At 46.5% G+C, this 24,882-nt stretch overlaps 1 protein-coding gene across 6 annotated transcripts in view; it reads left to right on the forward strand.

The window, feature by feature from the left end:
* The window catches only part of SLC8A3 (solute carrier family 8 member A3), a 149,991-nt gene that overhangs the window by 109,040 nt on the left and 16,069 nt on the right, over positions 1-24,882 (forward strand). For 3 of the 6 annotated variants that reach the window (XM_012781186.3, XM_012781189.3, XM_076003908.1), the window contains exons 3-6: positions 10,562-10,668; positions 19,072-19,089; positions 22,989-23,113; positions 23,690-23,789. In XM_012781186.3, coding sequence (XP_012636640.1) covers positions 10,562-10,668; positions 19,072-19,089; positions 22,989-23,113; positions 23,690-23,789 — 350 coding nt within the window. Of the gene's footprint in view, positions 1-10,561; positions 10,669-13,895; positions 14,000-19,071; positions 19,090-22,988; positions 23,114-23,689; positions 23,790-24,882 lie in introns of all 6 variants that reach the window. The other 3 variants (XM_012781191.2, XM_012781192.3, XM_012781188.2) reach the window with 2 other exon arrangements.

Genomic DNA, 24,882 nt, shown 5'->3' on the forward strand with positions numbered 1-24,882 from the left:
TCTAATTGAAGTATTGTTTTCTGCCCAGCCCAGGGACAGCCATCTTTCCTGGATTTGCTATTTATGGGATCTCTAGAAATTACCCACCAGAAATGTGGGCTTTGTAAGTGCTCTAGTGGACAGGGGTTTAAGATGGAAGACAAGGAGCTTTGACTGTATTTGACTCGGGTCCTGAAAAACCACTGCCTCTCACTTCCTAATTATTATAAGGTTTTTCTTGGACTCAGCATTTCATGTTTATACAATACAAACTCCCCTCCTTTCTGCTTGGGTCAAAATCATTCTTTTAAAATGAGATCCCCAACAGAGAGAGAAAGCAAGACAGAGAGACCCAACATCTCTAAAGCCATGAATCAGATAGCCAGCCACTTGTTCTCTTCAGTGCAGGGAGCAGACACACTGTTAAATAAAATGATTTTATAGATTATTCTTAGTGCCTTTCCAAGAAGGAGATTTATCAACTTCACGGCAGAGCATCCATTTATTCCCAGACCACTGGTGTTTTCTTACTTCCCCTCTTGACTCAGAAGATGGAGAGAATTGGGTGGCAAATATTCCTCTCTTCCCTGACCCCACTCCCTTGGGGGTGAGTCAGGGCAAAGCTGGGGCCCAAATGGGGCCCTGAATAACTGAGTCACATGCAGAGCTGAAGCCTGCACAGACTCCTGCTATGGAGAATGGAAATGTAATTTCCCTTTGAGAACAACTAGGGAATGCCCCTACAGAGACTGCTTTCAAGAAGGCCAGATTCTCACTCCAATGTCTAGTGGAATGTTCCCAACCTTCACCCCACCCCATCACACCCCCACTCACATGCACACACACACACAATCAGGAATAAGACACACTCCCCACCACAGGACAGCAAAAAGGAAGAGGAATCTTTGTCAGAGCTTCAAGAGTTGAGAGCTGCTGTCATGGCAAAGGGAGTATAATGAGACAATGGTTAAGCCCATTCCTTTTCCCACAGGTGTAAGTACACCCACACGTACACATACTTTTATCTTTGCTTGGTAGCCACAAGAAATAGTCAAGCTCAGGAGCCTTTCGGAAGTTTGTTGCTACTATACTCAAGCTAAGACTTATTTGAGCTGCCCAAGGAATGTGAGTAAGTTGGTTCCGTCCACAGAAACATGAAATTATCTAGGGCTCAATATTTTCTCCTGCCCCATGGAAATTCCACTCGAGCAAACAAAGGGAAAAAGCCAAGGGCTATTTTCTGTACAGGGACACACCACCAGACTGTAAGTTCCATGAGAGTAGGAACATCCTTCTGATAAATAATGGATAGGTTAGTGGATGGGTGGATGAATGAGGGACCATACATCCAATAAGCATTTTTTTCAGAGCTCTGTACCTAGAGCTAGGCTAAGCACTGCAGAGGAGCTGGGGGTGAGACTTATTCCAAGCCCCTGAAATATAACCTAGCCCAGGAGGCAAAATAATTACCCAAGAAGCAGCTAGGAAATGCCTCAGGCAGGGCATGATTAATTTAGTGTGACAGTCACAATGTAGGAAACGAGCTGGACATGCAGGAACATCCTCTCAGACCCAGGCAGTCCCTACAACTCTATTGTAGTGGGGACTCTATTTTAGTGGGGCAAGGGGGACCTGGCAAGGTAAAGGGGAGGGTATGCTATCCCCAACTCCTCAGTACAAACTGAAGTCATTTTGTCGCCCTTGAAACCACCATTTACTTTCTCACCAGCAAGCTTCTCATACATGCCATCTCCTCTCTCTGGAAGACTCTGCTCCTCTTAACCAAACCAACTCGACTCATCATTCAGGCCTCTGCTGAAATACTCCTTCCTCTGCAAAGACTCCCTGATATCCTTATTCTAGAGCAGATGTGTCCCCAGCCCTGCCCTTCCCCTATTGTCACACTTATCACGCTTCACTCTAATTACTTGATTAATTATCTGCCTGCCCACTACACATAAGACTCTTTAAAGGCAGAAATTGTGTCTCTCCTGCTTAATCATCATGCCTGACATGTATTAGGTGCTCAATAAATATTTATTGAATGAAAGGGAGGGATGGAGGGAGAGATGAATGGATAGAGGGATGGATAGGTGGATGAGTAGAGGAAGGAAGGAAGGAAGGAAGGAAGGAAAGAAGGAAGGATCTCCAGGGTAAGCAGAAGGATGACATGCTTTGGGCATAATGAGGAATCTTGAAGTGCAGAGTTTGTATGGACAAATTTGAAAAGATAAGATTGCAGAGATGGATGGGTGGATGGGTGGATGGATGAGCATTAAAAAGAGCTTCTGACTCCTAAGATAAAGGATTAAATCTTTCTCCTCTAAGAAAGGAAGGAGAGGATAAAAATTTGTGATCTAAAATCTTTTCTATCCTGTAGAGCTGCCCTGCAAGGCATGACAGCCTTCAAAAGGAAAGGCACCTACTTTAGAAGGCTGCTTTTCTAAAAATTAGAAACTTTGCCCTGACCTTTGGGAGAGAGCGAGCCGCCCCTGGGGCTTTTTGGCACCACCTTGTCTCTGATCATATCCTGAAGTCTAGGTCCGTGGTAATACAGTTATCTCAGATGCCCTTTTCCCTCTAGCCACCTGTAACAAGCTCTTCAGGAGCTGCAAACGTGGATATTTAGAACAGAGGAGCCAACCACGGGCTGCGATGCCCGGTTATGTGCCCAGACCTTTCAGAATGAACAGAGTGAGAATCAAGTCCTCATCTGTGCGGGTCTGCACTCATGCCCAGCAGTCTGATCTTAATAGTCACTAGAGACAAAGTGTTCCTGCACTTTGCCTAGGGGGAGCCACACCCTGGTGGGTTTTCTCTGATCAGAGCAGCAGAAAAGCTGCAAGTAACAAAGGCCTCATCAGGAGAGTCCAGAATAGACACCAAAACAAAAGGGACCGTGTTCATTTTTCCACACACACCCATACACCCTTCCCTCCCACTTCGTCCCTCCCTTTCTGGTCATCTTCCCACCTACCTGACCATCCCCCCAAACTGCAGAATATTCTTCAGTGAGACCCATCTCTGTGCCTCAGCCTGTCCCATATGCCTGTTGGTTCAGGCATGTATGTAGAATCATAGACCAGGCAAGAGTCTGCCCATCAGGGTTGCTGCATACAGTTGTGCAGGTTGTGTGCTACATAAAGATCCTGAAGTTGAGGCTAAAATCCAGCCAGTGTTCTCCACGCAGAGCCCTGCCCCGTGGCAAGGTGCTATGTAAGCCAGAGGAAGGCCCCCTGTCCTTGTCAAGCTGTGTATCTTCAGGGCTGTATCCTTTTTCTACTTTGCACAAAGGGCCCTACCATTGGGACAAAGTATTCTGATTATAAAATAAATGCTGCAAGATAGTTCCAAGAGATCATCTGGCTCAGTTCCTGCCTCCATAAAATAAATAAACCTCCCATAGTAGTTGTCTATTGCTGTGTAACAAATTGTCACAAGCTTAGAGGCTTAAAACAATAACCATTTATTACTATCTCACAGTTTCTGTAGCTCACAACCACCCAGGCAGGCTAGCAGGCTTCACTGGATTCTCTGCCTAAAGGTCTCACAAGGCTAAAATCAAGGTGTCAGCCAGGCTGGGATCGTCCCTCGAGGCTCTGGGGAAATATCTGCTTCCAAGCTCATTCAGATTGTTGGCAGAACCCAATCTCATGTGGCTTTAGGTCTGAGGTCTCCTTTTCCTTGCTGGCTGTCAACCAGGGATCACTGTTTGCACTTAAAGTTGCCTATATCCCTTCTCCCATGATACCCTTCATCTCCAGAACGAAGCCACATGTGGAATCATGCTCATGCTTCACATCTCTCTGGCTTCCCCCTCTTCTTCAGCCAGAGAAAGCTCTCTGCTTTTAAGGGCCCATGTGATTAAATCAGGCCCGCCTGGACAATGTCTCTATTTTAAGGTCAACAGTGGTGCCATGTAGCATTACGGAGGTGATATCTCAGCATGTTCATAGGTTCCAGGGATGATGGTAGAACATCTTTGGTGGAACATTTGAGAAATTCTGCCTTCCACAGCCTCTCTACCCACCCACAGTCCTTTAAAAAGCCAACTCTTTAAGCCTTTTTGCCAAAGGTTTTTTTGAATAAGCACATTCATACCTCATTTTATCAGATACATACCCACTTTGAACAAACAGTAGCACGTGGCAACATAATTTGTAAATCAGTCCAAACTACCTTTTCCTATCATAACTTCTCCCAGACATCTGGGTAGAATCTGATGCTGTCTGTGGTGTGCTGGAGCAGGCACCTACCAGCCTGCAAGAGCCGATTCTTCAATGTTTAGGAATTTCGTAAGTTGACTGTTCGACCGTTAAGTGGCTTGACATCGACCACAGGGAGGGTATTTTCACCACGGAAGACAAACACTCCAAATCAGGGTTCCTCTTTATTCCCAGAGAGCTGCTTTACCAGCTAGCCCACCACTGGGTGCAGCTCTTTAGAGGCCATCCACCTGACCTCGCAGAACATACTGGAATCCTTTCCATGGCCTTGTTCATGCATGGTCATCATCCCATTTTTTAATACCAGCAGGAATGAGACAATCACTTCCTTATAAGCAGTTCCTCTCACTGATGTAATGGTACATGGAAGGGGAGCAGTCCACCTCCCCGGAACTGCCAGCCAGTGGTCCCAGCCCTTTGGAAGCAGCACCTGTGACAGCCCCAGAACCATCTGGAGTGGGTACCAGGTCCCCCAGGAGACATCTCTTCCCTGGATCCACGTATCAGACCCCAGTAGTTGGAAGCACAGACTTTAGAGCCACACTGATTTCAAATCCCAGCTCTGCCATTTATTTAGCTTTCACCTTGGGCAAGTGTCTTTTCTGGTCATCATCTATCTTAACTTTTTTGGTTTCTCATCTGTTGAAATGTGGATAAAAATAGTATCTACCTCATAGCTTATTGTAAAGATTAAATGAGATAATATTAACATACGCAGAGAAAATAGCACCTTGCCTGGCCTATACCTACCTCACAGGTTAGTTGTGAGGATTAAATGACTTAATACAAGTAAAATGCTTAGAGCTATGCCTAGCACAAAGTAAGCATTAGTAAACTAATTTGAAATGTGGTTTCTAGACTCGTCATCACCCTAGTCACCCTACTCTGGGTGTACTCTAATGTACCTCTCAAAAGGTAGTGTCAGAATTGACCTAATTAGTCCAACCTTTGGCTGAAATGCTAGACTATGATTCCAGTCCCCCCTCCCCCAACTGGCGGTAGCATTTGAGCAGCAGCTCTCCTTTCCCTGCGTTTTTAACAGAGCCAGCGAGACCTCTCCGAGGAGTCGGGCCATGGAGCAGCAGCATGTGTGTCCCCTGGGACCTGGTTAGGAAGGCAGACTCTTGGGCCCCACCCAAGCTCCACTGAGTCAGAATCTGCAGGTGAACGAGATGTCCGGGTGATCCATGTGCACACTCAAGTTGGAGAAGCATGGTTTTCAGGGACCCGGGACACACTTATTTTCAAGGGAAAATCAATTAGAGCATCCTAAGCCTTCTCTTGAGACAGGAGCCAGCCTTTCCCCCAGACCTTGGGGGAGGGGTTGGGAGAGTGTCAGTGCTGGGCTGTCAGCGTGTGGGGAGGGGGGTCTGCCTGGGTTCACGGAGTCAGAAGCCTGGCAAGGGAGGAGAGGGGGGCAGCTGGCAACCAACTGGGAAGATAAAGGAGACGACAAGAAAAACCCAACACAGGGACGTGAGGCTTCTGAAAGCTCCATGGAAAGGCCCGCGGCTCCTCCACCAGCTCTGTCCTGCTGCCCCAGATCAAGGCAGCTTAGTGAACACAAGCTGGCCTGCCGCAGCAAGGATACATTTAGAAGTGATGAAAGGGAACCCTTCTCGATATGGCGAAGAGTCATTTAGTAGGAATCGGGAGGGAAAAGGTCACCGAGTCAGAAGCCCAGCCTGTATTTAGAGATTATTTCTGGCATGGGAGGGCCAAAGGGTTAGGAGGCCACCTACTCACAATGCAATGCAGAGGCAGAGCCACTCATTACCTGCCTGTGCTGCCAGAATTTCAATGGGGGGAATTCTGTGGTTCCTCCCTGTGGTGGCAGCTTGGGAATGGTGCCCAGAGCTTATCTACCTGCTTATAGGAAAAAAATCTATAGGAATAGGAAAGGACATGTGCTAAAATCCTAGCTCTGCTGACTACTAGCTGTGTGACTCTGAGCAAGTTACTTAACCTCTCTGAGCATCTGTTTTCTTACCTTTAAAAAGGAAGTGATAATAATACCTATGTTAATACAGCAGAAGGATGAAATAAGAAAGTTCTTCTCATGGTGCTGAAGACCATGGAAACATATGTATTATCTTGGATTTTGTCATTCCTTTATAAAGTGGAAGGATCCACTATATGTATATATATATATATATATATATATATATATATATATATATATATATATATCACAGCATCCTCCTCCAATGTATTATTCATCCATTCAACTCATCAATGCTGCTTACTCCCCCTTTCATGCTAAAGGAACGCAATAGCTAAAGAGAACACTTCCCTTTGCAGCACCCTGAGGATCAGAGGCTGATTTGGAACTGGATGTCCTCGATGCAAACGAATGTTTTGCAAGGCCAGCCAGACAGTCCAGAAATGCATTCCTAATCCCTTCTGGGTTGCTGGTGGGAGATCTCTTGAGAGAATCTTTTCCAAGCTGTACAGCCAGGTCTTATCTGGCAATGCTGTATGCTGTGGCCAGCTTGGAGGAGAGGCAGGTGCAGGCCCTGGAGCTTCTGACAGCGTTACTGGCTCTAGGAGTAGCTGCTCCCATGACCACTCTGTAACTGCCACTGTGATGGAAGGAGGAATTGGGAATGGGGGGACAAAGGATTCAAAGACCCTTACCTGAACCAGTGAGTTAGACCCACGGTGTTGCTGGAGAGATCTTGTGCAGAGTGGACAAATGCAGCAGCCTGTGTAAGCCAAGGGTCAAGGTTTGATGCTACTGGGCTTCCGGCTTCTTTGTCCCACTGAGGATCCTTAGGCATTCCATGAAAGTAGCCCTCAAAATATTTTTTCTCCCTAATGACTTAAATTTTTACTGCAAAGATGGCAGAGTAGATTCATTTTATGAAGCTCCGTGTGTGTTAAAAATTCACCACTAGTGGCCGGGCGCTGTGGCTCACGCCTGTAATCCTAGCTCTTGGGAGGCCGAGGCGGGCGGATTGCTCAAGGCCAGGAGTTCAAAACCAGCCTGAGCAAGAGCGAGACCCCGTCTCTACTATAAATAGAAAGAAATTAATTGGCCAACTGATATATATATAAAAAATTAGCCGGGCATGGTGGCGCATGCCTGTAGTCCCAGCTACTCGGGAGGCTGAGACAGAAGGATCGCTTGAGCCCAGGAGTTTGAGGTTGCTGTGAGCTAGGCTGACGCCACGGCACTCACTCTAGCCTGGGCAACAAAGCGAGACTCTGTCTCAAAAAAAAAAAAAAAAGAAAAAAAGAAAAAAATAAAAAAAAATAAAAAAATAAAAAAAAAAAAATTCACCACTAGTCACTCAGCAAGTCATGATTGAGGCTTCCCATACGCCAGGTGCTGGGGGGTCCACACTGGTCCACAGTAGCAAATAAGACAGACAAGTCCCTTGTCCTCGTGGAGCTTACACGCTAACGTGGACAGGCAGGTGGTAAATGAGTAACTAACCAGCTACCTTCAGGCTGTGATAAGTGCACTGAAGGGGACAAGCAGAGTGATGGTATGGCAGGTGACCACCTCGAGATAAGGTGGCTTGGAAGGCCTCTCTGAGGAGGGGGCGTGCACTGGACACCCAAAGGACAAGGATCAGCACAAACCCCGGGGAAGACTGTCCCAGGCAGAGGGAATAGCAGGGGGATGCTCTGCGTGGGAAAGGGCTTGACTTGAGACACAGGAAGACCAGCATGCCTTGGCCCCATGAGCAGGGGGAGAACGTTATGAGTGAGGTCTGAGAGGCCAACAGCAGCAGGATGGTGCCAGCTCCCATAGGCCATGGTAAGGGCTTTGCATTTATTATAATCACAGGGGGTGTGGTAGGACCTGGACTGCATATTTAGTAGATAACCTGGCTGTGATGTGGGGACAGGATTGAATGAGGAAGTCAAAGGCAGGAGTAGAGAAATCTCTTAGGAGAATACTGCAAAGTTCAAGGGAGAGGTGATGGTGTCCGGATCTAAGCTTTGATGGCACAGGGAAAGGTGTGGTAAATTAAATATGCTGGCGACAGGGCAAGGGGGTAGGGAGACGAGTGAGGAAAGGAAGGAATCGAGTGACTCTGGATTTGGGGCTTGAGCAGTTTGGAAGATGATGGTGCCATTGACTGAATGGGGAGGAACAAGTTTGGAAAGAGAAACTCAAGACCTGGTTGGTGACTCTCACTAAATTTAAATATTTAAAGAGTCCTCATTTGTGACTTGAGCATAAGTGGGAACTTTCTCAGTTTTCAAGAGCTGGAAGGGATTTCTCTAGCCTCCAGGCAAGGTAACACCTTAAGTTCAAATGGACAGGCTGTCTTCCCCAGGAGGGATCTCAGTGGGGGAATCCCACACCTGCCTCCTCCTCCCATTCCACCCTCCAACTGGTGGTTCCAGCTAGCTAACCTGGGTTCCTCCTGTGGCCACTGAATGCCTGTCCTCATCTCTGTTGTCCCCAACTAAGATGTCAATGGCATCTCTTTTTCTCTTTATCTGCTCACTAAAAATCAAAATAAGCACAAATCACGCTACGTTGTAGGACATGTGGTCTGTCCAGCCCGGAGCAGAGCTCATGGCTGATGGGGACACAGGCCAGACTTTGAGAGAATGGAAGAGGTGCTCTCTGTTACCACGCTTAACATTCCCAGCCCCCCTAATAACCCATTTGGGATCTATCATTCCTGTTTTATCCAAACCTTTCTTGACCCGACTTCTATTTCTAGCTTGTACCACCTTTTGGGTCACCAATTCTATTTACTTATTTCCCCTTAGTTTCTGACTTAATGGCTGGAGAGGGTAAGATTCCCTTCCATATTACTCTCAAGCCACCAAACTGGGGTCATTGTCACTGTTAGTAATAATGGCCGCTATTTATTAAACATTTACCAGGGAGCACAAGAGCCAAGAGCGTCACATGCATTATCTCGTTCAAGAACACTACAGAGTCAGAAGTACTATTCCACTCCACACGTGAGACTTGAAGAGCTTTAGCAAGTTGCCCAAGGTCACCTAGCTCGTGAGGGATGGCGGTTTGGACCTGAACACAGGGCGTCAGTCTCCATCACCTGGAGGAAAGGAAGACCAAAGCGTTGTGGCCATTCATGACTAGTCACCACTCTATGGTGTCTAGCCATGACTAGTCATTTCCTATGACCGGGGAGGGTGTGACAAGTGATGAAGGCTTGGAGTCTGTCTTTGTAAGTGGTGGGGTGGTGGGGAGAGGGCTGTGTTAGTAACTGCTGTTGCATTCACTTCAGGAGGGATGGACCCAGATCTGATTCCGCAGGATCAACAGTGTGGACAACGGAGCCTGTGTAGACATCCAAAGCTCTCACGGTGACTTGGGGAAGACTGGGAGAGCAGACATGTTGTCCCAAGTTAGAGTGGAAAGACATTCCTACTTTATAAGAAAGAATAAAGGGAGGACATCTTGACTGGGGTCTGGTCCTGAAAAGTCCCCTCATTAAGCAACAGTCTGGAGAGGCCCAGGTCTACCACTGTCTTTAAAGCTCTTAGTAATATTGAAAAAGAAAGAAATACAAAGCCAGGTTACTAAAACTGTTTTATTATTTTTAAATGTTTACATTAACAAAATAACACCTTTCAATATAAAAAGCAATATAATTGTGCTAGCCACAAGATCACTGTAGGACTTAGAAACTAATTGTAATTCAGGGTGCCCTGGAGTTAAAGGGGTCCAGCCAGTGCATCCCTGTGGCTGCAGAAGCTTCTTTGGAGGTAACGTCAGGAATCTTCGAGGCCCGCTGTGAATTACCAGAACGTGGGACTTGGCTGGAACGGTCCTCCTGGCTCCCCTGTGATCGTCACTGCCGTGCAGAAAGAGAAAAATTCTGTTATTTCTGGGCAAGGTTTCCACAGACCGATTAGTCCCTTCCTTTCTGCTTTTTACCATAAAATAAACCTGCTGTATCAACATCAGCTGATTTTGAAAGCCAAAAAATTCTCTCTTGTGCCGAAAGCAAGAGGGATAAGGAAGTGGACATTATGGGAGGACCTTAGTGCCCGAGCCTTTATGTGCATGTTGTTTCATTGCTCTCGCAACCGCCCTGGGAAGGTGTAAGCGTTACTCGTCCTATTTGTGTGTCAGTTAATTGATTTGTCCAAGCTCACACAGCATAGGCGGGGCTAGGACGCAGAGCTCTGGGAAGCTCGAGCTCTTTCTTTGCAGTGTCCGAATGTGATCGTGCCACGGAGCCACATGAAGCCCAGGAGGATCCCCGTGGGGCTGGAGGGGCCCCTGGCAGCCACCCTCCTCCTGGGGTGGTCAGCAAGCTTGGACACTTCACTGTTTCCTTCTCTTCTGTTTCTTCTCCTGGCTGACTCGGCCCCTCCCTACTCCTTGCTTATGATACTTATTTTTCCATCCACAGCAAAACAGTTTACATCAAGGTAATTGATGGTGAGGCGTATGAGAAAAACAAGAATTACTTCATTGAGATGATGGGCCCCCGCATGGTGGATATGAGTTTTCAGAAAGGTGTAGTACCCCGTCCTCCACACTGACACTAGCGCCCTTCGCTCCCCTTCTGTCTCTTCCTCTCTCCACCCTGTGTGTCTCTCTCCTCCTGTCTAGTCTCTCTGGTTCACTTTCCCTTGTTTCTTCTCTTGCTCTCTTTCACTCTGTTTTCGCTTCTCCCTCTCTGTCTCCTCTTTCTGCTCCCAGCTCTGTCTTAACACCTGCCAGCCTGTCACATGGTAGCCATGAGGGATGCTCAAGACCAACGCTGATTTTTCTGGGATGAAGAAAGGAGTGTGGGGAGAGAGAGAGAGAGAGAGCCAGTGCGCCGAGAGCGTCGTATACGAGGCTCTCTGCTTCCTCTGGGTGGCTTAGTGCACAGGAAGGAAAAGGCCTGAGAGCACCAGCCAGGAGGGAAGCACCAGGAAACAGACTCGGCAGAGATCTCCATGGGGCAGTGTTCTTAGGGCTAAGCTCGAAGTCCCTGGAAGTTGAGAATTGGTGTCCGTGAATCATGGCTCATCCTACTCCCTAAAGCAGGCCTCGGGAGCCAGCGGATCTTGCTACATGCCTACTATCAAGGCTTGTTTCTCTCCCTGACCTTGACTGAGCTGAAAGTACAGATTTGAGTTCCAGGTCTAGGTCAAAGACCTCCCTGCCTTCCTCTGCTTTTCTCCTTAAAGAGCATAGGCTGTGCAGGCAGAGAGTTAGAGCAGCAGGAGAGAGGATTCTGACCCGAATGGACGCTTCCCCACGAAGTCCATGGGACTTCTCAGAGTGAATGAAATCTTTGCCTTCAACTTTCAGATCCCATGCGTCCCACGGCCTCCGATAGGTAAGTCAGGAAACCCTTTCCTGGACAGACCGTACTGTGGGGAAGAAAGACTCCAGTACTGGGGCATTGTTCCTTCCCTGGCCGAGCTATGCCTGTGCCCTGCCAGAGCACCCCCTGCCCAGCCCGCACAGAGTCCCTGCAGCGGGAAAACAGCCTCACACCTTCCAAACAGCCCCAGGGTCCCATATCGAGGGTCAAGAGACAAATTCCCAAAAATTCCTCTTGACAACCAATGGGCTTTGTCTTTTGTCCACTGAGTGAGGTATGAAAATGCCCCAAAGATGAAAAAAAAATGTACACTCATGCATCACTTAATGACGGGGTACGTTCTGAGAAATGCCTTGTTAGGAGATTCCGCCGTGTGAACATCGCAGAGTGCACTTACACAAGCCTAGACGGTGTGGCCTACTACCCGCCTCAGCTCTGTGACATAGCCTGTTGCTCCTGGCCACACACCTGTGCAGCATGTTGCAGAACTGAGAACCGTAGGTAATTGGAACACTGTGTTGAGTATTTGTGTACCTAAACATGTCTAGACATAGAAAAGGTACAGTCAAAACGCAGTGTTATGGCCGGGCACGGTGGCTCATGCCTGTAATCCTAGCACCTGGGAGGCCGAGGTGTGCGGATTGCTTGAGGTCAGGAGTTCAAAACCAGCCTGAGCGAGACCCTGTCTCTACTAAAAAAAAAAAAAAAATAGAAAGAAATTAATTGACCGACTAAAAATATGTATAAAAAAAATTAGCGAGGCATGGTGGCGCATACCTGTAGTCCCAGCTACTCGGGAGGCTGAGGCAGTAGGATCGCTTTAGCCCAGGAGTTTGAGGTTGCTGTGAGCTAGGCTGATGCCACGGCACTCACTCTAGCCTGGGCAACAAAGTGAGACTCTGTCTCAAAAAAAAAACAAACAACAAAAAAAAAAAACCCAGTGTTATAATCTTACAGGACCACTGCCGTATGTGCAGTTCGTTGTTAATGGATATGCCGTCATGTGGTCCATGGCTGTGCTTGTAAAATATACACACCCCACAAATGCACAAGAGTCCTGCCCAACAAGCCACCTCCGATCAGTCTACTACACCATAGGTAGCAAAGGTGAGTCCATCTTTGGAATATAATAGGAACATCGAAACATTGGAGAAGACATTTAGGCCACCATTCATTAGCACCTCTTTGCCCTTTAGAGAGCATTTAGGTTCCAGGCCAGAAAAAAAAAAAGGCAGAAAATAACAATTCTGGCCCACTAGTGGGGCCTGCTGGGCTCCAGGAGAGGCCAGGAGAAGCCACACAGGAGGAGCCAGGCCCACGTGGCAACCTCTCCACACGACCCTGGGTCTGCACCAGCTTGGAGCCAGTCTGTGGAGGGTGATTTTCAAGAAAAATTTTGAAAATCTTGCTTCCCTGGGTGATTTGTTTTTAAAGACACTGTGCTTTGTGGAGACACCGAGACACAAACAGAAACTTCTATCACCTTGTGCCCTGGACCCATGATAATCAACATTTAAGGAAGCCAGTTTGGGGACCTATCACCCCTGTATGATGGAAGTCCAGAGGTGACTTAGAATTTGATGACTCACATCGTTTTCTTCACATCTTCCCAGAAGTGGATCAGCTGTAAATAGCAAAGGGTTCCTATCTCATATTGTGGTTAATACATATATATTTCAGTTCCCACCACTGAAGCCCTATGAGACAAAGAATGGAATTCTGTCTCCCTTTCTTTTCTCTCTTCTCTCTCTCTCTCTCTCTGGTTTCCCTTCCTCATAAATACTTATTCTTAAAATTTTCTTTATGAGGCTCACAATAGAATGGAGTATAAACACAAAGAAGGGACCCAAGCCTTGGCTTCTGCTGACATATTCCTGTCATGGACCCTGGGGCATTCCTGATGGGCCAGTAGTTTACCTGTTGTCCAGACAATTGCCACTGTTACCATGTGACACCCAACGGAATGTGCTGCCCACTCACTTCCTACTAACCCTCCGCAGGGTCTGAAGGGCCTCCTCCCCACCCCTCCTCCTTCCTCCCCACTCCTCCCCACCCCTCCTCCTTCCTCCCCACCCCTCCTCCTTCCTCTCCACCCCTCCTCCTTCCTCCCCACTCCTCCCCACCCCTCCTCCTTCCTCCCCACTCCTGGCCTGGGTTTCTGGCTCCCTCCCTTGCCCACCTTTCCTCGCCTCACTCCCTTTCCCTCTCACCCATGAGAATGACTATGACCAAGGAGACAAGAAAAGCTAAGACCATTTTTTTACATGAGAACAACACAATCCACCATGGTCCTGTCACAAGCCGCCATGGCGGGACCAGGCTGCATGTGCCAAGAGTGATGGGAATGATTTGAAAGGCTGTGCTCCAGCCGACTGCTCCATCAACCACCCCAGTCGACACACTCTCTCTCTTGTTGTCCCTACAGGAAAACCATAAGGGTTAAAATAGTAGATGAGGAGGAATACGAAAGGCAAGAGAATTTCTTCATTGCCCTTGGTGAACCGAAATGGATGGAACGTGGAATATCAGGTGTGAGATTCTTTAAAAACAAAACAGCCAAAAGAAAGAAAGAAATGATTTAAACAAACTGAAAAGCAAAAGAAAAAGCAACTATATTTTTGTCTCCCCCCTTTTTTTTCTCCTTCTCCTCCTTTCTCTTTTTGACCAACGGACTTTTTTTATTCATTTCCCTCCTGTATTCTCGCTCTCACCCTGTTTCGGTATCATCTCTGCCTTCTCAGCCTTCGCTTATTTCCAAATTCCTCCTTTCCCACCTTCTGGGCAGCACTGCAGCCACAACTCCTTGTGACCCTAATGAGTGACTTCTGTGTTTTGCAACAAGTATCCAATTATCCAATGGCCACCAGCCCATGCACTCTCCCTCCCCCACCCCACCCCACACTGAGACCCGTAAATGTGAAAACTCCTTGGCGGGTGGGGAGGAGAAGAAAAAGAAAGGAATGTGATGCATGCCCCTGCCCCCTCCCTGCCTTCCTCCTGGGGCCCAGGTTGCAATGATGCTTTGGCAGTTTTCTGCTGCATTCCCCAACCTCCGTTGAATGCTTGGCAGGTTACTCACTTGCAGAGTGGCCCCCAGGCCCCTCTGCCCTTCGTGGAGGTAAGTGTATTATCTGGCTATTTCACAGTTGGGTGGACTGTGGCATGGGAAGGCGAACCAGTCGTCAGAAGCCGCAGCATCTGAGAGTTCTCTCTTAGAGCTGGCTTCTGACTATGTGACCTGGAACCCTGAGTTATTCTTCCTCTCTTGGGCGCCCCACCCCACCATGTCCTGCCCCTGTTCCTAGCCCAAGGTAGGATATCTTATTGAGTTTACTTGGGAATAATGCAACCTCTAAAACAGAAAATTGAGAGTCTGCAAAGGAAAGAAAGTAATTTCAGGTATGACAATTCCCAGTGGGCCCTGGAAAAGGGCTGACATTGGGCAGGTGTAGTCAGTACCAGTCACCAAGAGGCAGGTGTTGGACATCAGAGATGTCCGCCTTTGCTTGGAATCTGCAAGTGAGCATATTGCCCAGATGCCAAGGTAGCCTTCATCCCACACTAGAGAAGTGGCCTTGGCCCTGCTTTCCTCAGGATGTGCATCTCAGAATACCTGCCAGGGTTCATCTCTAAGGGGGTAACAATAATGTTGCAACCAGGGTAGATGCAAGGAAGGACATCTTTCCTTGAAGAAAATGATTAGAAGTCACTTCTTTGAATGTGTTGGAGGAATAGATGTGGGAATGGGTAGGAGTGCTCTTGGGAAACAGCAAGAGGATGTTTCATGCTCCCATTGAGGACAGACATAATGCTGGGAGCCTCATGGAGAATGCAGGAGTGAAATTCACCTGTGTGTCAAAAAGGGGTGGTCATTCTGCAACTACTTCATAATCATATGACAAGGAGCAGCATAAAGCCTTTCACTCAAGGACAGTTACCCTCCCAAAGTCTCCTCTCTGGGTCTTCTCAGACCCATATGATCAGTCAGTTCCCATTGTCTGCTGGGACAGCTCTCTGCAGAGCTGACTAGTTCTGTGCTGACACTGGTTTGGACACCCCTGGTATTGTAGAGGCCTCTCCATCTTCCATTGCTGGTCTTCTTCTTGGCCGCCTAATAAGACATTGCCATCAGCCTGACTGCTGAAAAGTGCTGGAAGAAAGAGACTATCTGTGGTTCCATTGTTTCCCACATTGTATTCCTGTGATCTTCCAATTCCTGCCACCAAAAATATTCTCAGAAGTTGTCTCAGCATCTGCCCTACTCGTTCCTACCTTCCTTGAGCATTTACTACACATATCCACAATTGGTTGGAAGCAGCAGATACCAAGGCATTGTAAGCCAGCTTCATCAATTTCCATAGTCCCAGCTACTTAGGTGCAAATGGAAGCAGCACAAAGGATCATGCAAGACACTGGAAGCAAGGCAGTGGCTCCCGACAAGAGGAAGGGACTGGAAGTCCATATGTACCCTTTTTTCCACCAGTAAAGAGGCTCTTCTGGCTGGGCTCATGGCACATGCCTGTAATCCCAGCACTCTGGGAGGCTGAGGCAGAAGGATCCCTTGAGGCCAGGGGTTTGAAACCAACCTGAGCAAGAGCAAGACAAGACCCCATCTCTAACAACAACAACAAAAAAAAATTAGAAAAATTAACCAGGCCTGGTGGCATGTGCCTATAGTCCCAGTTACTTGGGAGGCTGAGGCAGGAGGCTCCCTGGAGCCAAGGAGTGTGAGGTTGCAGTGAGCTATGATGATGCCACTGCACTCTAGCCCAGGCAACAAATCGAGACTCTGTCTCAAAAAAAAAAAAAATGGCTCTTCTTTTCTGCCTCCCCTAAGTACCCCTTCCAACAGCATGACAGAAAGTGACCTAAAATAAGCCTTGAGGCCTTCAAAAGACCTCACCAAATACATCTATGTCTACCCCCCATTTGAGAAAACTTCCTTTTCTGCACTGAGTTTTTTGTCAAAGGAGATGTCAGCAAAGCCCTGGTGGAGCCTAGTCCTGGAGCAGGTGAGAAGACAAGGATTTCAGCAAGATATCTGTGTGATATGCCCCCAGACCTCCCCAGTGACCAACATGCCAAGATGGAAGTTGCCAATCAGAAACTTGTCAATTTCCCAGCCTCCTATTCCATTGTCTAGGGGGTTAATTTTCAGTTTCTTCAGTTTTCCCATATTGTGGCCTCAGACCATAAGGTGAAAGGTCATAAAACCTGAATGTCTAGACTCAGAATCAAATGAAAACCCATCCAGATTTCCAAAATTCCCTGCTGTTCTTAGAGTGAAAGACAGAACAGTGGCAATTGCTTTTCATTATCACTGCTGCATGGGAGAGGCTTAGACGTTCAGAATGATACAGTCTCTCCATGGTCAAAATGACAATTGCATTTTTTAAAAAAATAAAGAATTGCATTTGAAATAGGAGACTCTATTCTTGGCAAGCAAAACAGCCTTCAGAGGTGAGATTAAAAGCTCTAGATGAGCTGAGGGAAGGACAAAAGGGAGACTGGATAGGAAACAAGTTGCCCCAGGGTGAAGCAGACCTGGAGTCTAGAAGTAGACTTCTGAAACAACATTGGGCACATCATCAGGGCAGTGGGGCTTGGATGTTGGAAGTCCCAGGTGTGAAAGGAAAGTGCTCTGCCCCTAGAATAGGGCCTGTTTGCTCCTCCTCTTTCCACATCCATGGGATCACCCTGACAAGCTTCCCAGATGCTTCCTAATTACTCGCTGAGCTATGCTCTTTCCTGTTTGTCCCTGGAGTGTCTGGGCAGGAATAAATGACTCTCACCTGACCTTGGGGATTAATACAGGGGAAAGGTTCAGCCCCAGCTTCTCTCATTAGCAGCAGTAGGAAAAACACCCTCAAGGTATTGTGTCACTCAGAGTTGGCTACCTGAATCTCGATGACCCATCTATAACTGCTGAGTGGGAAGTCTTGGATTCATGGAGACAAGGACCAGAGAATGATGCAAATCCAGCTGCCCTCTCACTACTCTAGGGATGAGACAGATGTTGGGAGTGGCGGAACGTCTGAGTGAAAAACCAGGGCAACCCGGACCTTTCTGGAAGTGCTACCCTCGTCCAGGCTACTTGGGTGCATTGATGTTTCCACTGGAACTTGGGGGCCAAGAGGTGCTCTTCCATGCAGACCCATGGAAGGAGCAGAATAAACAAGCTCTCTTGTTAGCTATCTCAGTGGAGTGAGGAGATCCATTAATCCATTACGCCTTGGAATTCTAGCTGGGGAATAGCAGAAAAAGTCAACTGCTGTTTGCCCTGTTTATATCCCATGCAGATTCTGGATATACATGTATCTTCAGTGGCTGTGAATATAGGATGATTGATCTCAGGCCTGAGTTGCATTCCTAGAGATTCTTGGAAGAAACTATTCACAGATTCCCCCAACCCCCACACACATACACACACTTCTTCCTCAGTCACCAGCTGTACCAGGAATATGTGGCAGGGGTTCCCAGACCTTTATCTGACAAGAGCCAAGGAGTGAGGGGCCATACTAAGATACCTTGGATATGAAAATGTGGCGTGTCACAAGAATTTTTTAAATTTTTAGACCTTGAAGTCTAAGAGAGTTTATCATAAGTACAAATTCAGTAGCTAGGAACAGCCTGTGTTGGGTGTGTCTTTAACTCAGTTTCCCAGCTCACATGGGGTTGTCATCTCCTATTTCTGTGCAGCTATTGGCATGACAGTCTCTCTGTCAGTCTCTCTGATTTAGCTTGCTCTTTCTAGAACAAAAAGACCTCTACCCAAAGATGCAGCACCATAAGGTCTATGGAAAAGACAACTGCCAAAACAGACAGCAAACAGCAAACCTTTATTGAACGCTACCGAGTGTAGGGACTTCGCTAGGCACACGTGATACAAAATGGTAGTTGTCTATGGCCCGACCTCCAGGATATATCTATTTAAAAGACAAACCATTCAAGGAAAACATTCTGCAGGACTTACCTTTTCACTAAGTCATTCTTTTAAAGGGAATCAAAGTTCTGGTTAACACAGTAGCTAGGAAGCCATTTGTGGCCATGGAAACCTAAAAGCCAAGCATGACCTGATTATGAGGGTAGGGATGGAAGACATGGAACTGGCCACTGTTCCACTTTTGCACACTTCTACCCAGTGCTCTGAGCTCTCATTCAAGCCCCATGGTCACATCTGCCACTGATAAGCTAGCTATTCTGGCAGGACTGCAACCTACACAATTTTCATGATAACTGGATTCTCACTCCTTGATAGACTGGATCACAAATGCCCCATCCACTGGGTTCCCCAACCCTCACGCCTCCATTCCCAGCCCTCAGGGTTACTGGGAAGGTGCAGAGAAAACTCGCTCCTAACGACAGGGCCACGGTGCTCAGCAGCCTCTCCAGCTGCTCACTCCTCTTGCTGTTGCTGCTGCGGCTGCTGCTGCGCATGCCCGAGTGCTGCTTTGCGCATGCGGCGGCTGAGCGCTCTCCTACTAAGCTCGCTGCTTCCCTTACGCTGCCGGCAACCAGGAACCCCGGGGATACTTTCAAGATGGGACCTAATGCTTTTTCCTTTTCTCTCTTCCCCTTGTCTGGTACCCATTTGCAAACAGCGCTCCTGTTATCTCCAGGTAAGAGGTGTCTTGCCCCCTTTTTTCTACTTCTTGCCAGTGCCATTATTTGGTTGAAGACCAATGTCCTTTGATTTGTCTAATAGCAACCGCAGGGTTGAGTTAACCTGATAAGTTCTTTCAAGGACTGGGAGATTTATTTCCCCCATGAAGTAGCTGTGAGGAAGTAGACAATTCCTTGAGCATCATTTCTGTCAGTGGAGGTGGGTAAAGGCCTATCTGATCCTCTCTGGGACCAGGGAGAGAAATGAAACTTATCAAGGAGCTGGTGGTTCATAGACTTCTCCTGAGTCTTAATTCATCTGCCATCTCATGTTGTGGGGGAAGAGAAGGTGAGAGTCAGAGCTGGAATCTTCTGATAGGACTGACTGTAATGGGATTTGAAAGAATCTAGAATTTTACTGAACCTGGAGAGCTTCCATCTCATCACAGCTGAGACTTAAATTGCTAGAATTTTGTTTCATTTGTTATTGACCCTTAAAGTCACATGTGCCATGAACAAGAAGAATTAGCATGTTATGGGTGAGGGTGGGGGACAATGTTCTGGCTGGAAAAAAAATATTAGATATTTTGTTTTGGAGAGATTCTCATGCAGAATCTAGATCTGGTGGAGGACATACACCTACTTTAAGAGTATGTTTGTATGAGTGGAAAGCAATCATAAATGCATCAAACTTCATGAGCAGATAAGCAAACATTTTCAGCACATCTAGCAATGCTATAACTCTTGATGCAGGGAGGGTGGCCTATACAAGACAGTTTGCAATATATTTTAAAAGAACAGCTTATATTTCATCAATTCTTTGAACATACAAAAAAAATTTAAGGGCCTTTAAGAGGCAAAACATCTTACACAGTTCATTTGTATAGGCTACGCCCTGGATTTAGGAATGGATGTTGTACATTGTAAGGACATTTGCCTTCTGGGAGCCTTAAACAAAAACATGTAGGTAATTCCTACATTTTCTTTTAGTGGAAAAAAAAGTTACTCCAGCTTCCTTGGTTTCTCACTTTATTTTTATACCAGCAACATAGGCTTACCCCCAATCTCCAGTCTTCTCCCAGGGAATTGATTCTGTTTCTAGCACTGATTCTTTCTTCTCCGCTTCACTCATCCTCTTGCCTGTGAAGGTATTTGGGCTTCTTTGTTCCGACTCTCCACCCCATACACAGACGCACACAACAAACAGTGTGATTATATTTATGCTTCTTTATGTTTTTAACATACTTGCAAATATCAATATAAGTGAAAGTAGGGGAAAAGAAGAGTTTCTTTTTCTAGATCTTTCTGTCTTTAAGCCTTTAATTTAGGAGCCTTCGATTAGGTTTTAAATCCACTGGAAATCTCAAATCCTGGTTTTAATTTTCCTGGGTGGACAGGCAAACATGATTAACATGCCTGGTGGTGGAAGAGAGAGTAAATATGTTCATTCTGAGCCAAGCCACCCCACCAAGCTCAGGGGACTTAGAGTGACAGCAATGGCTGCATCACCCTTCTTTTTTCTGAGGATGCCTGCAGAGTATTCACAGAAACCTATTCTTGTCTGGCCTGGCAAGCTCTTTGTTCTTCCAATGTTTGTTCAATATTTCATCCTATTCATATTCTCCTCTCTCCCTCTCTTCCCCACCTATCTTCCTATTCCTAGAACTGAACGTTTGTTTAGTCCATCTGAATATCTAGATCACCCATCGTTTATTCTCTTTACTTGAAATTCTGCAGAAGCACATAAAGAAGTGATCAGAATCACTATGGTCTTTTGAGTTTGAGACTTATTCTCTCAAGAAATTAACTTAATTTGAATTTAAAGGAATGATCATGACAAAAATAGAAAAAGACAGGAGTTACTGCCAAACCAAGAAACTAGATCAGAATTGATTTAAAGGCATTCAAATCAATCAATTAACAGATTTTTATAGAGTGCCTCTGTGGGGCTGTGGGGGAGCTACAGATAGAAGATTGGTTATTTGTCAAAAAGATTATTGCAGAAAGCTAGATGGAAAAACTGACTGTCACCACAGGGGTGGACGGGTCAGCAGTTAGATCAATATCCTGCCAGATGGATATAGTGCTAGATTGATAGCTAGACCAGAGGTTAGACAGGTACATTTATATGTCACTGGAGAGCTCATTATATTGGTATAAAGTTCTTGTGTCACATGTAAAGTATGACATGGGGGAATTGGGGAGGGAGAAGTGGAATAACACTGTCACTACTAAGATAGGCATTGTGATATGGTGCTAAAGCCAGAGAGTAGAGGAAACCAGTACCCATAAGGAATCTGTATGTCTTTTTCTAAGGGTTCTTTTCCCAGAGTAGCTTGCAGTCTGGCTTCTACAATCTCTGGCCTCATAGCGAAAATCTTAGATTCACCCAGATTTGCCTTCAGCATTAACTAATCAAAGACTCGGATACAATGGATTAAATGACGTCAGGCTGCTAAAGGAGGCCTGCTGACTTGGAAATATGCAGAAGGACATAGATCCTTGTGAAAACATAGTTTCCTAAAGTGGCCATCAACACTGGAGGGAAGACAGCACCATGGACAGCTCCCAAATATTTTGGGATTGACTCCTGGTGCTTCGCTGAGTAAAACAGCCTCCTGCTCAGGAATTCGCCACACACTCTCATATAATCTTCATTCAGGCCAACTAAGAAAATCCTGAAATAAAATATGAGACTCTCTTCTTGGTGACTTACATCCTTGACTTCCAGTCTTTTCAGTGAATTCCTCTCCTTGCAACCTCGAGAGCTGGAGTCCCACCCCTCCCTTTGCTTCACCAACTGCCCAGCTAGAGAGAAAAGAAGACCTTCTTGGCCTCTCACCCATTTTGTCCTTGAGATTATCCAAGGACTAGAAGATTCCCCTGGGAGGTTCACTGTGTGGAATGAAAGCAATTAAGGAGCTGAATAAAAGAATTAATTGCATGTGAGAATGTGGACTTGGATGGGAAGATGTTTAAATGAGCTCTGAAAGAAACAAGCTGCCAAGAGCAATTTTCTAATCAAAAGGGAATAAAAAGATTCAATCTCTATTTTACTCTAATCCAGAAAACATGTCTTCATGGTGAAGTGGTCTTAAAATGGACTCACCAGCTGAAGTGGAAAAAATTTCTAACTGATCCACATGAGAAGGGACCACTGGTAAATGAGTCAAGATGCTGTGGGACACAGAGAATGCATCAAAAGAAAGTAAAGGAAGAGCTTTCTTTTATTTTGTTTTTGAACGAGTATTTGCGTTCAAAAAACTGTGCCCTGTTTATATCAAAATCTTGGGGGTCTTTCATTGGAACACCATGAACTTGAGGGAAATCTTCCAACTTTCTCATTGTGAGGATAATATTCACTTATATGAAGTGTAGATGTTCCTAGACACATCCCCCATTTCTCCTTTATAAGGAAAAGAGTGCCAACAGTGTTGGAAACAGATGCTAATATGAACCAGTAGACATTTCCCCTGAATAAGTGTACTTCTGTACCTCAAGAACTCTTACCTGAAGTAGCAGAACAAACAGGCCCAAAAATCCAAAATAGGTAAAGGTCAAGAAATTTGGCTTTTCTTCCCAGCTCCCCAACATCTTACTGAATTACTTGGGAACTCCACTTGGTGCTATGTCTCAGAAGACCTTTGCCTCTAGTCGCCCACCCAGGTCTGAAACAGAAAGAGGAATGCTTACCCAAGCATATAATGGTCTAATAGTCTAAATAGTCTAATGATCTAATGGTCTAATAGTCATAAAGTGTTTAGTGCTTCATAGAAAGAGCACTAAAATATACACAAAGTCCCCAATTCCTAAGAGCCATTCAGTTTGGACCCACTGCCCACACCTAATCCTGTAAGTGTAGACTTCCGGGGAATGGAAAAGGTGCTAAAGCTAGTCTGATTTTGTTTTGTTGCAGAGGTGACAGACAGGAAGCTGACTATGGAGGAAGAGGAGGCCAAGAGGATAGCAGAAATGGGAAAGCCAGTATTGGGTGAACACCCCAAACTAGAGGTCATCATTGAAGAGTCATACGAGTTCAAGGTCAGGCCATCAGTGAGGTCTAATTGCATAATGAATTAATTAGGATGAAAGGCAGAAGACCTCGGGCTTTTTTTTCCCTCCAGTTTTACCACTGAATGTGTGAAGTTGAAACTGAACAAATCACTTACCCACCCCAGGTCTCAGTTTCCCCATTTGTAACATGGAAAAAACAATACTGGCCATTTGTATGCTAGGAATATTGTGAGGAAACATAACATAGAATATGGAATAAATGGTCTAGAATATGAAATAAATGGTCTAGATGTATGATCACCGTTATTTAACTATATTTTTAAAACAAAGACGCTAAAACTCACTACTAAGGGGCAAAGTTTATTAACATTTTTATTGTTATTCTCTATTGTATTACTCTAAACATCCCCTGTCAAAAGTCACAATCAATTAAAAAGGAGAAAATAAAAGGATTTTCCCAGAAGATGCTGTCCAAGGCCACACCGTGCATAGCTTTCAGGACCCCTGGAAGGCAGGGCATCTTTCACCCCTTTGAAACACCAGACTCCTCATTGGTTCTGAGCATTCTAACCTCATGGTTCCAAGTTTTTCTTTCCCTGACAGACTACAGTGGACAAACTGATCAGGAAGACAAACCTGGCCTTGGTGGTGGGGACCCATTCCTGGAGGGACCAGTTCATGGAGGCTATCACCGTCAGCGCAGGTAAGAAGGGCTTCAGGATGGCTTTGCAGGGAGAAGCAGACAACACCTGAAAAGGAAGCGCGGAGCCACATCAGTAGCCCAATCCCTGGGAAGGGCTCTGTGTCCAGTCTTCCCGGCTCTAGTCCTAGGTGTCTGCCTGCTTCATGGGGTCGCTTTGGACAAGAGCGTAGCTGTCTCTAGTTTTGAATCCTGGTTCTTCTGTGTGACCTGGAACCACATATCCTCTCTGACCTCCACTTCCTCTTTCTTCAATATATTGCTGCCTTTCTCAGAAAGGTGGACGGGCACATTGTACCAAACACAAACTTCTGGTTTCCATTTTTCCTTCATTTCATTAATTTGGTCCCACTTTTCTGTAAAATGAGAGACAGTTCAATTCTGATTTAGAGGTGCTGGAGTCAGGAGTTTGAAAAAGGTTTTGCATTGACTCTCCAACAAACCTCCCCCTCCCTGGATGTTTCCAAACCTCTCCTTCGACATTTACTGACAGGTTCCCCAGTAGTGACCCACAGCCTGGCCAGGAGCCCCAGGGCCTGCAGACGTGCTGGAATGGGGTGGAAAGGGTCTGCCAGCCATCAACGCTGCCTCTCAGCACCACCCAGGCATCCTCACACTGCCCAGCACTCCTGGCCTTGTCTTTTTTCATGAGGCTTTGTTGTCATAGCAACCCACAGGGTCACATCCCCAAGGCCCCAGAGCCAGAGCAAAAGGACAGCCAGGGAGAAAGGCTTGCCGCTGCTGCTGCTGCCGCTGCTGCCCCACTTTTCTCAGCGCCCGCCTCAGATCCTTCTAGCCTCCCTCTGCTGACCCGACTCTGCCCCTGGAGACAATGACCAGGATGTAGGCCACATAACCTGCCCCTCCTTCCTCAGATGAGGGAGCCGGAGTCCAGAAACGAGAGATAATTCACCCCGGCTTACAGATTTTCCTCATGGCAAAGCTAGAATTAGAACCCGAGGGTCCTGACTCCTGCTTTGTGCAAACCTGGCCTCTCCCAGTGATGCCAAAATGTGGCAGAGTTCAGCCTTGACAAGGTGCCGCGGGCCCTCTACCTCTTCCTGCATTTCCTGGCAAGGAAACCAGGGCCCATCCC

This window comes from Microcebus murinus, chromosome 6 (assembly GCF_040939455.1).
Source record: "Microcebus murinus isolate Inina chromosome 6, M.murinus_Inina_mat1.0, whole genome shotgun sequence".
NCBI classification, from domain to species: domain Eukaryota; kingdom Metazoa; phylum Chordata; class Mammalia; order Primates; family Cheirogaleidae; genus Microcebus; species Microcebus murinus.